This window comes from Cololabis saira, chromosome 6 (assembly GCF_033807715.1).
Source record: "Cololabis saira isolate AMF1-May2022 chromosome 6, fColSai1.1, whole genome shotgun sequence".
NCBI lineage: Eukaryota > Metazoa > Chordata > Actinopteri > Beloniformes > Belonidae > Cololabis > Cololabis saira.
The window spans coordinates 2,824,394-2,837,145 of NC_084592.1; the positions used below are offsets into that span (position 1 = coordinate 2,824,394).

Consider the following 12,752-nt stretch of genomic DNA (forward strand, 5'->3'; position numbering starts at 1 on the left):
TGCATCATTTGATATGAATATTATTTTAAAATGAAGGCAATATGTCCATTTTCAACAAAAGAGGCACTAGAAATATTGAGCTTTCAGTAATTTCTTTTTTTTTGGGGATGATTCTTAAAAAAATGGCAACTGGTTCTACAGGAGAGAACGCTGAAAGGTGAAAGATCTTGAAGCTATCGTTATCCCAACATAGCATTTGGCTATCACCTTTAGTTCCCACAATTTTCTTGATTATTCTCTTTGTGGAGGAGATAATTTGACTCTCACCAGTGTAGGCCTAACTTACAATATGATAGGTTTCCATCTTGGAATGGATTAATTCTTCTCTACCTGCCGGACTCCCTCAACCACTGTCCACTTCCTCTCTGTCCTGACTGTGATCCTTGCTGGACTCCTTGAACTACAGATGTCCCTGACTCTGTGCTACAATGAATTCCTCCCTGACAGAACTGAATGCTAGCCTCAACGTATTGCTGTTCTCATACAGATGCTGCAACCGAGGCAAGCCTTGCCATCAGCCTAAACAGCTGTTCACGATCCACTCATAGCCTTCTGCAACAGCCGTTGGAACCTTGGATTCCTAGGGCCCAAAGGATTCTTGGGAGGATTCCTTGCTGGTATACCCAGGCCTTGAGTCCTCTGGGCAGCCCAGACTTGTTGACTGCTCTTCACCGGCCCTCCAGGGTTGGACCTAGTTGCCTTGATAGAGTATTTGTCCTTCAGGCTGCCTTTGAAGACCTTCCCTAAACTATACTGGTTATTCAACTTTACTTACTTACTTACTTACTTACTCTGTGACTGCTGGGATCTAGTCCCCTGCCAACCTAAGGCAGAACTTGTCTGCAACCATTCCTTCCTTTAGAACCAAGGAATGCAGTCATGTATCTCATGGGTGCCCTTTAGTTTCTCAAACTCCAGGAGGAGGTCATCCATTAAGGCTCTTAATGCAGTCAGGTATCATCTTCCCTCTCATGCCTTCCTAATATGTAAGTTGTGGGACTATGCCTGTATGCTCAAGGCAACCTGGAACCTCTGTTATACAGCTCTTCTGCACTGACTATTGATGTAATTATTGCTCAAAAGGAAGTCTAAGAGCCTCTTGGCCACCAGGCTGAAGGGAATTTTGATATCCATGCTGTGCAAGGGGGGGTTGACCCAAAAATGGTCTGTGTTTTAGGAGTATGAGCACTCCTTCTGGAAATGTCCATCCCTGGGCAATTTCTCCTGTGCTCCAGATCAACCTTAAAATGGTCTGGCACAGCCACAAGAGTAGCTTTGGACGGTTCATATCAACTCTGTGGGGTAAATTTGTTCCCCTAATGCCAAACTTGCTTTGTCACAAATTGCTCGGCTGCTATACTGTTGGTGAAGGTGGTCTTAGAGTTTAGCCTATGGTCTTCTTCACTCTTACAAACTGTTGCCAGCCTGCTTTAATTAAGAATCCTGGGTGCTTTATCGTGGGTCTATGGGCGGAGCTGGTGGAGCACAGCCTAGTGTTGGTGGATACCTGACATATCGACAAATTAGTGTCATCCTTTTTCACCTAATGAAAGGGTGACTTAGGCACCTGTCTATGCATTTCTTATGTTGTTAGTTTTTTTTGTTCTCTTTGGGCAGGCTGTACTGGAATAACATTTTTCAGGACGCTGACTCCATGACAAATAAAAATCTTGAATAATCTTCAATCTTGAAACAAAGCCATTTGAAAACCTTATGCTGTGTAACAATCACAATGAATTTTAGCAGGGCAGACACAAATCTAAACTGTTTTCTGTGAGACTCAGTGACACAAATAGATTTTGGTTTGAGATGTTTTGAAGTGCAAATAGAGGATGACAGCAATTAATTTTCACTGGATCACAGCAACAACACAGCCCTAAAAGATTGCAACCAGGGTGTCAAACAATAGCTATGGGATGGAAAGAAGCATACATTTATGTACTATGTACTGGGCCATTAAAAGTGTCCATTTGATTGTTCTAAGATGTTCCGAAACATAGTCTTGCAAGAATCAAGCTGTGTGGATTCTTGTACAATTACGTATATACCGTGTACATAAGTGAATATACACAGAACTCTTACCTAAGCAGACATGGCAGTTCATGATCTTTTGGAGGACTGAATTGTACTGTGAACGTCCAGAGGGAGGAAGAACAATGACTTGGGCGAGTGCTGTGTTGTTGACCTGGTGGACAGTGATAAACAAAAAAAATGTATCAAACATTTTCCACAAAAGACATGACTGTCTGGCTGTATGGCTTTGTCCTACCTGCACTGCTCTGCTGAGTCCTTTGTCTTCACGGTTGACCAACAACAATGTGGAAATCCCAGCATCATGGAGGCGCAGAGCTGCGTTTGTAATTGCTTGTCCCCGGCCAACTTGATTACCAACAAAGAAGATGGCTACCTTCCTCAAAAGGAAACCACTGCGCACCCTCTTGAAGGTGTTCTGGGCCACAAAGCTCATGGCCATTTCCAGACTACGGGGCTTTTTCGTCTGTGGGATCTGCAGCCCCTCAATGTGTTCTAGCAGCGCACGTTTCTTCATTGCGTCGGCAAACCTAACCTCAGTGATCACTTCACTGTTGTATAGAGTCAGAGCAACACGAGCTCCTCTAGGACAGTTGCTCTCTGTGATGGCAATGTCTTTGACCAATTGCAGAATTGTGTCACGCTGATTTTTGAAGACTGCAGTGTCCACGTCTCCAGAAACATCCAGGGCAAAGGCCAGCTCAGTGGGGAAAAGTGGGCATTCTTGCTTACCTAATAGTGTGCACAAATAGTAAATCATAGTATTATTAGTCATCCATCCATCCTTTTTATAGTTATATCAGTGGGACAGGTTCCACTCCACAGAAAGACAGAGATACCTAGAACTGTAAATGCTGACATTCACTTCAAAAAAAAATTCAAAATCATCTATCAATCAAATGTGCATGTTTTTAGCATGTGGGAGTAAGCTGAGGAATGTGAAGAAAAGCTATGCAGACATGGAGTGAACATACATATTTCTCACAGAATGAATTCATTTGGGGTTTAAATGCACTAGATTGTGTCCATTACTAACCAAATAAAATTCATTTTTGGTACTTACCAAAACAGCAAGCTGATGAAAAAAAAAAGACACAAAAGTTATTTTTGTACCTCAGAATACATGAACATATTTAAACTTTATGTTTCAACATTAAAAAAAAAAGATACATATTGAAGTTTATTTGATTAGACTTACGGCAGTTTTCTCTGATCTTCTTGACCAGGTCACATTGCTGAAAGTGTAAAGGTAGTATTAGAAACCAAAGGTCTAGTGAAACTTGTTTTTTCAATCTTCCTCAAAGAGTTTATAGTAATAAATGATACATACATTAACACCTGGTCCTCTTGGTCCTTTGAAACCCTTTGGGAGCAAAACAGTTGCATTAAAAAATGGACTCATATACAACGGAATTTCATTTTCACATTAGTTCTCTAACGGTTCTGTGTAATGACTTTTCTATCTTTTCTTTATTCTGAAGCAGAGTTTCACCTCCTGTCATTGTGGTTTAACATTTGTTTTTAGTTAAGTGAAACCCTGCACCTTTATCCCCCCTAATTTTTGCCTTGAGGTTGTTTTTCTTCTCTCCGTCTTCAGCTCTTATTCTTCTCTTCAGCTGATTGTACTCTCTTGATATCATCTTCTCTTCAGCTCGCCATCCTGTCTTAAGCCCATCTTCTTCTCTTCAGCAAATATTCCTGTTTTAAGTGCCTCTTCCTGTCTTCAACTCCTCTTTCTCTTCTTCCATCATCTAGTTTTCAAAAGTCTAAGCTACATTTGACCATTTTCTTCAAATTCTTCCAGACTGTAGCAATTAGTTTGATTTTCAGCAGTTCAGCTGTTTATATCAGCAACGTTAACCTCTCATTCAGCATCTCAGCATTAAACCCTGCATTTTCAAAGGAAATGCAACCCTTTCTAAATGTATTAAAAGACCAGTTGCCAGATATCTGTAATATTATAAATAATAAACATCTTTCTTTAGCCTATCGCCCCACCGATATGGGATAACATGAGACCCAAGTTTAGTGTTTTAAGATACTTACATAAGGCCCAGGATATCCAACCTCTCCCTTTTGTCCCGGTGTGCCAATATTTCCAGAGACACCCTGGAAGCAATTAACAGCAAGATCAAAATATTCAGTAATTCAAGACAGAACTTTCCCTTAAACAATCTCTTTCTTAATACATAAATATATATATATATATATATATATATATATATATATATATATATATATATATATATATATATATATATATATATATATATATATACATATATATATATATATATAAAATAGAATAGAATATTGTGATAAAGTCCTTTATTTCCTGTAATGCAAAAATGTCATACATTCTGGATTCATTACAAATCAACTGAAATATTGCAAGCCTTTTATTATTTTAATATTGCTGATCATGGTTTACAGTTTAAGAAAACTCAAATATCCTATCTCAAAAAATTTGAATATTCTGGGAATCTTAATCTTAAACTGTAAACCATAATCAGCAATATTAAAATAATAAAAGGCTTGCAATATTTCAGTTGATTTGTAATGAAGTCAGAATGTATGACATTTTTGTTTTTTAATTGCATTACAGAAAATAAAGAACTTTATGGCTGATGAGTGCATAGATGCGTCAACATTGATCTTTTCTTTGTAATACAGCAAAAGTGTGCAATGTGAAACTTTGCAAACAGACTTTGACAAATTCACAAGGTGAATAATAGAATTGAAATATGACCCCACACTCACCCTCTGCCCACGGTTTCCTCTGGTTCCAGGCCCACCACGGCCCCCCAGGTCCCCGGCTGATCCCTAAAACCACACAGGCAAAGTGAATACATGGTAGTTCTAAACCATGTAGAGTTGCCTTGAATGTCCAAAATTGGGTCAAATTAAACTTTCCCATTACCTTGGGTCCAGGGAATCCTGGGAAACCTTCATCTCCCTATACAGAAAAATAAGCATTAGTTCTGTTACTATTATTGTCACACATAACATTCGCAAAGTTGCTCTAAAATTGCTTTATCATAGAAGTGGATAGAACCAATACATTCTTGTTAGTTTTAATTACTATTGCAGAAAAAAGGATTCAGAGAAAGACATTTACAACTTCAGCATATACTGGATTTCAAACATCACTTGCCTTTCTTCCTTTTGGACCTGCAGTTCCAAAGCCATCTCTACCGTCTTCACCCTTTATTAAAAACAAGCCAAATTACTTGAATAATAGGAATCTTGGTTAAGACATTCTCTCATTTGTAGACAGAAAAAAAGAAAAATATTCTGTGTAATATAACGGTGTTAATTTCTGTTCAAAATCAAAAAAGAAAATGCTTTGCAGAGATGCTTGTTAAACTCACACCACATGCTTCCTCAGACAAGGAAGCTACAGTTAAATAGTATTGGCAGTCTGATGGCATCAATTAATTATATTTTGAAGGTTGATTTTTGTTACTGAATCTACTTACGTAGGAGTTATATTATTCATTTGACATGAGTCTGATATTTTCGTTTATGAAAAAAAGGATACTATGGTCATTTTACTCAAGTTTACAACACAGTGATTATGTGGTCAAAAGTGATTTATTCTTACTGGCTCTCCACGAGGGCCCGCGGGTCCAACAACACCTTTAGGACCTGGATCTCCAGGCTCTCCCTGCAATCGATGGGAAACAAACAATGAGATTGAGGCAGACATATAAACAGTTTGAGACCCAGATATCAAGTATTAACTATTGTGTGATGTTAATGTTTAAAACTGTCTGTTCAGGTTCTATTGATTTATCCAAGATCATGTGTTTTTTTTGTAGTGAGGATTTTAATTTGGCGAGAGCTCTCTCCGTTTGCTTAAATAGACTCCAAATGTGTATCCAGTAACATGACAGACTTTGACTTATGCAAGAATGTTTAAATAAAAAAAAAAGGTTATTTTGGAATGACATGAATCCCAGCAGACTCAGTACCTTTCGACCAAGAGGTCCTCTTCTACCCTTATCACCGGCAGAGCCTGGGCTGCCTCCAGGACCCTGGAAAAGAAAACATTAGGATTTTAGAGCTAAGGTTGGAATCTTTTCATCAGAGAAAAGCCGACCTGTCAGGTTTACTCACCCTCGGTCCAGGATTCCCATCTTCTCCTCTGGATCCTGGTGCACCATTAGGCCCAGGTGGACCCTGGGAAAAGACAGAAATAAAATGTACACAATTTTCAAATTCTAGAGCTTGATTGTTAATCTGTGTATATCAAATTAAGTCATATTCAAGGTTATAGAAATTGTTGAGTCAGAATGCAGTCATGTAGATATTTGCACTAAAAACAGTAATAACCATGTAAAGCCTATGACAACATTTGCTTTGACACATTTTCTGGCTCGTGTATTGAAGCATCTACCAAATATGGGTGTGTGTTTATATATATGTATGTAAATGTGTATGTGTGTGAATACGTGTGTAAGTAGATATATATAGATATAGAGCAGATGGAGTTAATTATAGAGATAGTATGGTGTAAATAAGTATATTTATATAAATATTTATATGGGCATGTGTGTACAAATATATAGAAATACTCAACTATGTGTATGTATGTATAGAGGTAAGTGTGTGAGTACAGTGTATAATTAGTATAATTATAGTATAGTTAGTTATTATAAATGCATGTTAATAAATGATTAGTGAATGGGGGTAGGATTAAATAAGTCTACACTTCTTCCTACACCTTTTTGCACATGTAATTGAGTTATTAAGTGTTAAAGTATGACATTATTTGTTTTTTTGTTTCTTTTTTTGTTTGCTTTGTTTTTTTATCTTGTCTTTAAATGTTGTCTTTTGCAATGTACAAAATAAAAATCAAATCAAATCAAATCAAATCAAATAGTATATAAAAAAGGTACAATCTTACTCTGGATCCTGCGATACCGGGCTCTCCCTGCAGGCCATCGGCTCCGGGCCGTCCTGCATTTCCCTGTTATGAAGCAGCAACATGGTAGAAGCACTGTCAGTAAAGGTTTTACTCCGGTTTTTATTAAATACTTTTTGATATCCCCAAAATGGACTCACAGCTTGTCCAGGTGGGCCTCTTCTGCCATCAGCTCCCTAAAAAAATCAGAATACAAATGAATCTTGGTTAGTTAGAAACGGTGATGTGGATATTTGTGAATGATTCTTAATGCGAAAAAAAATAATAATTTACCCTTCTTCCCGCTTCACCAGCACCCCCCTGTTTTCCATCTTGACCAGCCTCTCCCTTTTGATTTAGAGCAGACATCACAAATCAAATCCATATATCCAAACCAATACAACCGTGGTATCATTATCATTTTGCTCTAAGGCAGTAGAACCTTGAGTTAACTTTACCATTGGTCCAGCATCACCAGGATCTCCTTTAGATCCTGCAATCTTATTATCTGGTCCACTTGTTCCCTATGAAGTAGTCAGACACCATACAACACAGTTAAACAACAACTTTTTTTTTCTTCTTTCATTCTTTGCCCGGTATCAAGCTGATGAAGAATGAAGGAAATATTAGCAATGTTTTTACACAACGTTTTACCACAGAGATTTGTTCATAACCTCAGGCATAAATGAACAGTAGACATTAATAACAGATTGTAGTTTCTTGAATCTTTTTCATCTCCCCAAGACAAATGTAACAGTTGATTAGTAGCGTGTTTTATTAAGAAATGAATAAATGTGAGGTAGCATTTAACAGATAATGCTCATAATTTCACTTAAAGGGGACCTATTATGAAACATAGGTTTTCTCTTGCTTTAACATATATAAAGTGGTCTCCCCTCAGCCTGCCAACTCAGAGAAGGAGGAAAGCAACCAGATTCTGCAGATTCTGTACAGCCGCCTGGATGATCCGTCCAGTGTGATGTGGATCTACGAGCCAATAAGATTTGGCACATTTTCATTACGTAACCAAAATGCAATTTACATCGTTTGGCCTCTGATGCGTGAAACCACGCCCACAACTAACTCCGCCGGCCGGAGCTTCCGCCATTTTTTCGTTTTCGTCATTCAGGGAGCCAATCAGCACAGAGCCTCATTATCATAGCCCCGCCCACTCAGAATCCTGCATAGATAATGAGGTTAGAGAATGGGAAGATAAAGACATGGATCAGAGGCTGAATTTCTAATTTATTTAGCAAAAACAATCAAAAGCTTGTTTTTAAGACATTCAAGGCCTGTTTAAAATAGGTATTAGATAACATAATAGGTCCCCTTTAATAAAGATATAACAATAATACTGACAGGGTCTCCGCTGATCCCCTTTTGTCCGATGTCTCCTGCTTGTCCTTTGGCACCTTTCGGACCCTAAGAATGAGAATATAATACCCATCAGAACAATAGATCACTGTGTTTTTTGTTCGTATCACATTCAAAAGACTAAACAATACATATAGATTATGGTCATTAAAACTTTTCCAAACAATAAAAAAATAGAGATGTAAATTAATGATTTTGTTTAAAGAAAAAAGAAGCACTAAGTCACTCACTCTTCCGCCCGCGCTTCCTCTATCGCCTGGGGAACCCGCAATCCCACTTTTACCCTGCAAACATGAAAAAAATACCATATGAGAGCAAAATCTTGCATGCAGAAAGGCTCACCTGGTTTTCCTCACAAACACTAGGATGAGAATCATTCGTCAGTGTTCAAAAGATATGGAGCATCTCTACACAATCTTGATCATTTCTTCTTTCACTAAGTTTTGAAAACAAAACAGGAACTGTACCTCTTCTCCATTGATGCCATCGAGCCCAATTTCTCCAAATTCCCCCTGGAACAACACAGCAGTTGGTTAATTTGTAGTTTTAATACATGTCTTCTAGAATCTCTTCTCCCAACACTTAAAAAAGAGAAATATATCACCTTTTCTCCTGAGTAGCCGCGAGAGCCCTGAAAAGAAAGTTAGTCATTTTATTATGTTATTTAAATAAATCAGTTTTACAGTAAAAGGCTGCATGTGTTAAATTTGCATGTATGGAAAGTGGTTTAGAAATAAAGATCTATTATTATTATTATTATTATTATTATTATTAAAGATTTATATCAAAGTGAGTGTGAGGTTTACCTTCACACCTCTCTGACCAGGGCATCCCTGAAAACCCTGTGTTCCATTTATACCGGCAGGACCTCTCTCCCCCTGGAATTATGGATGGATGGATGGATGGATAAACAGACAGAGATAGATAAAACAAAGGAGTAGAAGAAAAACACACACACATATCTGATCGATACAGCTCCACTCAGAGCCACAAGCAAAAACATCACATTCAAACTTACAGGTCCCCCCTCGTCACCAGGATGTCCCTGGCTTCCTGCTGATCCTGGACCACCCTAAAAGACAACCAAAAAATACTGGATTATTTTTCAAAAGAAAATAACCAAATGTTTTTTTTTTCTTTTTTTTTAAATCATAAAATACCTTCGAGCCGGGCTGTCCAACTGCTCCTCTGTCTCCCCTGGTACCCGTACATTTGCACGGCACTCCACAGCACTCCCTTTCTGCAATGTTGTCCTATGGAATAAGATTAGGGCAAGGCAAGTTTATTTGTACAGCACAATTCAACACAAGGTAATTCAAAGTGCTTTACATCAACATTAAAAGCGGCAAGACACAATTCAAACATAAATAAGAAATAAAATGAAATAAAATGAAATAAAATGATAAGAAAAGAGGTAAAATAATAGAAAATACAAGTTGTTAAAAAGTTCAGGGCCTGTATTCAGGGCTCATCCATAACTTTGCGCGGTTTTCACACAACTGACGAGAATTAAGTTTCTAAACGCTCAAAACGTACAAAGACCGGGTCAAATCTTTGCCGATTCGTGCGGTGAATTAAACCAATTTGACAATTCTACGTCACAATGCCTGTATTCAGGGCTTATCCATAATTTTGCGCAGTTTTCAAAAGTATTTTATTTAAGAGTACGCTTAAATAACAAATAAAAGGATATAAAATGATAAGAAAAGAGGTAAAAAGCACAAGTTGTAAAAAGTAATGAAGAAAACATTGAGACATTCTCAGAAACAAACAAACAATAAGTTACATGTAAGTAATCAGTACACACCAGTTCCTCTACGAGCTCATAGTCCAAATCCATGATGTTGAGTGCTAAGGGTCTGGTGTACCTGAACCCACGGCCAAACTCTAACAACGAAGCCTCCTTAAAGCTTTGGACCCTCTCCAGCCCAACCAGAATGAAACCTTGCACTCCTATTTCACAATAATTAAAAAGAAACATATTTATTCTGAGTGTGACATTGCCATGACTGCACAGATGTTTGAAAGAAGACATTTTTCATCTGCACTACACATTCTATGATATTTTTACCTGACAGACGAAGCTCCTCAACCCGCCTTTTCATTTCAGCATATGGTGCATCTAAACCATCGGTCAAATGAACGATGATCTTTGAGGTAAAAAAAAAAGAAGAAGAATTTAGAGTGCACTTTCACACTGATTATTAGATTGGTTACCGTATTTTCTGGACTATAAGCCTCTACTTTTTCCATAGGTTTTCAACCGTGCAGCTTATACAAAGGTGCAGCTATTCTGTGGATTTTTCTTCCACCGCTCGGGGCGCTTTAACCAGAATTAGAATCAAAACTAAGACAAAATAAAAGCAAAGAAGAATACGCTACTTCTTCTTTAGCAGATAGAAGTAGGTAGAAGCAGATTTCAAACAGATAAATAGATAAATAAATACCGGTTATTTTCTCTTGTTTCTGTCCCGTTTTAATCAGCAAAGTTGCTGCCGTGTTAAAAGACACTGTTAGGAAAGGATCTATTTAGGTACAAACATGTACATCATTTACAGTTCAAAATCATTCTGTACATGTAGTAAATATCTAATCTAACAACATAAATATCTGCGGCTTGCATATCTTTTTTTTTTTTAAATAGAGCGGATGCAGCTTGTATGCAGGTGCGACTTATAGTCCAGAAAATACGGTAATTAATTATTCATTCAAGTGTTTTTACTGTCCAACCTAAACTAAGGATGTCCCAGTCTCGGTTTGAATTGTTTTCTCTATGAAATTGAACTACAAAATTATCAGCTGAGACTGAGATGAAAATCTCTCTGCTGGATTGACAGAAACATTGGACAAATTTGTCAAATATGAAAATATTTTCATATGTACTATCTGCTTGGGACATCTAGCATATACTGTTTCAGTAACCAACCTTGATAGTGTTGTCTTGCCGGATTTTGAATCTATTGATATAAGTTGAAATTGTCCGACCATTTAGGACAAAGGGACCACGACTCCGCAGCTTTCTGAATTCATCAAATAGCTGCTCAGGATTGTCAGTGAAGTCCAGCTGGACGGGCTCAGAAGCAGAATCCAGTGCGAGCATCCCCACTTGAACAGTGGGAACCTGGCCGCCCGAGCAACTGATAGGTGCCATTTTGGAAATCCTCCGTAGAATGGTCCCCATAGTGTTCTGCAGGTTAGTTTGAGAGCTGAAGATGTTCTGGGCAGACACGTCGAAGCCGACTAACACCTCAACGTTGCACGCTGCAAAACAGCATAGTTTTACTTTAGATATGTTTGTTATACAGCATCATTCAAATTATGTCTACAGGTTCACAGGACTGTCTCAGAAAATTTGAATATTGTGATAAAGTCCTTTATTTTCTGTAATGCAAAAATGTCATACATTCTGGATTCATTAAAAATCAACTGAAATATTGCAAGCTTTTTATTATTTTAATATTGCTGATCATGGCTTACATGTTAAGAAAACTCAAATATCCTATCTCAAAAAATTTGAATATTCTGGGAATCTTAATCTTAAACTGTAAACCATAATCAGCAATATTAAAATAATAAAAGGCTTGCAATATTTCAGTTGATTTGTGATGAATCCAGAATGTATGACCTTTTTGTTTTTTTAATTGCATTACAGAAAATAAAGAACTTTATTACAATATTCTAATTTTCTGAGACAGTCCTGTAAATCAGCTTAACTGAAAAACTAAGAAGCAAAAAGTAAAATTCTGTTTCTCTTACCTCGCTGTGTTTCTTGTACGCCAACACACAGCCTCCCTTTGACTTCATCGTCCAAAGTCTCCAAGATCTGCTCATTGAGTTCTGAAAGTTCCTGAAAGGTACTTGCTCGAGCCACAGTGGAGGATTCACTTGCTAGATTTTCCAGTTCTTCTTGAATGTCACCTACTCCCACTGCAAAGATCCGTACACCTTTGTTCTTCAAACCAAGGGCTGCCGTCTTGCTGTCATCAGATGAGCGTCCTCCAGTGACAACCATAAGAATCTGGGCAATACCCTCGTCCATCCTACTGCCTTTTGCCTTTATAAAATGATTATCTTGAACGTGGCGAATGGCTGCACCAGTGTTTATTCTACGTCCACCTTTGTACTCCACTCGGCCAATGGCATTTAAAATGTCTTGCCTGTTGGTGTAAGTGTTTAAGTAAAAAGCATCAGTCACATCTGTGGCATAATGGGCCAGGGAAATTCGTAGATCGTCTCTATCAGTATAGAAAAGATCAATTAAGTTAATGATGAATTCCTTCACTTCATTAAAGTTTTCTCTTCCCAAGTTAATGGATCCATCCATTAAAAACACAATATCAGCCTGTTTAGCTGGAGGCAGGCCTTCCGCTATAAGAAGGGAGAATTGCAAAAGAAAAAAGAAAAAAGAATGAGACTATTACTAAAACACAAGTAAAAAAAA

At 37.8% G+C, this 12,752-nt stretch overlaps 1 protein-coding gene across 1 annotated transcript in view; it reads right to left on the bottom strand.

The window, feature by feature from the left end:
* Positions 1-12,752, bottom strand: part of LOC133446275 (collagen alpha-3(VI) chain-like) — a 103,895-nt gene that overhangs the window by 15,672 nt on the left and 75,471 nt on the right. Inside the window, exons 9-35 of the mRNA XM_061724285.1 lie at positions 12,068-12,679; positions 11,238-11,572; positions 10,383-10,461; positions 10,119-10,264; positions 9,472-9,564; positions 9,330-9,383; positions 9,118-9,189; positions 8,916-8,942; positions 8,779-8,823; positions 8,542-8,595; positions 8,297-8,359; positions 7,396-7,461; positions 7,232-7,285; positions 7,099-7,134; positions 6,941-7,003; positions 6,151-6,213; positions 6,006-6,068; positions 5,636-5,698; positions 5,186-5,236; positions 4,952-4,987; positions 4,792-4,854; positions 4,078-4,140; positions 3,362-3,394; positions 3,230-3,266; positions 3,095-3,106; positions 2,270-2,763; positions 2,083-2,185 (exon numbers count right to left, since the gene is read on the bottom strand). Of these exons, the coding sequence (XP_061580269.1) occupies positions 2,083-2,185; positions 2,270-2,763; positions 3,095-3,106; positions 3,230-3,266; positions 3,362-3,394; positions 4,078-4,140; positions 4,792-4,854; positions 4,952-4,987; positions 5,186-5,236; positions 5,636-5,698; positions 6,006-6,068; positions 6,151-6,213; positions 6,941-7,003; positions 7,099-7,134; positions 7,232-7,285; positions 7,396-7,461; positions 8,297-8,359; positions 8,542-8,595; positions 8,779-8,823; positions 8,916-8,942; positions 9,118-9,189; positions 9,330-9,383; positions 9,472-9,564; positions 10,119-10,264; positions 10,383-10,461; positions 11,238-11,572; positions 12,068-12,679 (2,880 nt within the window). The remainder of the gene's footprint in view (positions 1-2,082; positions 2,186-2,269; positions 2,764-3,094; positions 3,107-3,229; positions 3,267-3,361; positions 3,395-4,077; positions 4,141-4,791; positions 4,855-4,951; positions 4,988-5,185; positions 5,237-5,635; positions 5,699-6,005; positions 6,069-6,150; positions 6,214-6,940; positions 7,004-7,098; positions 7,135-7,231; positions 7,286-7,395; positions 7,462-8,296; positions 8,360-8,541; positions 8,596-8,778; positions 8,824-8,915; positions 8,943-9,117; positions 9,190-9,329; positions 9,384-9,471; positions 9,565-10,118; positions 10,265-10,382; positions 10,462-11,237; positions 11,573-12,067; positions 12,680-12,752) is intronic.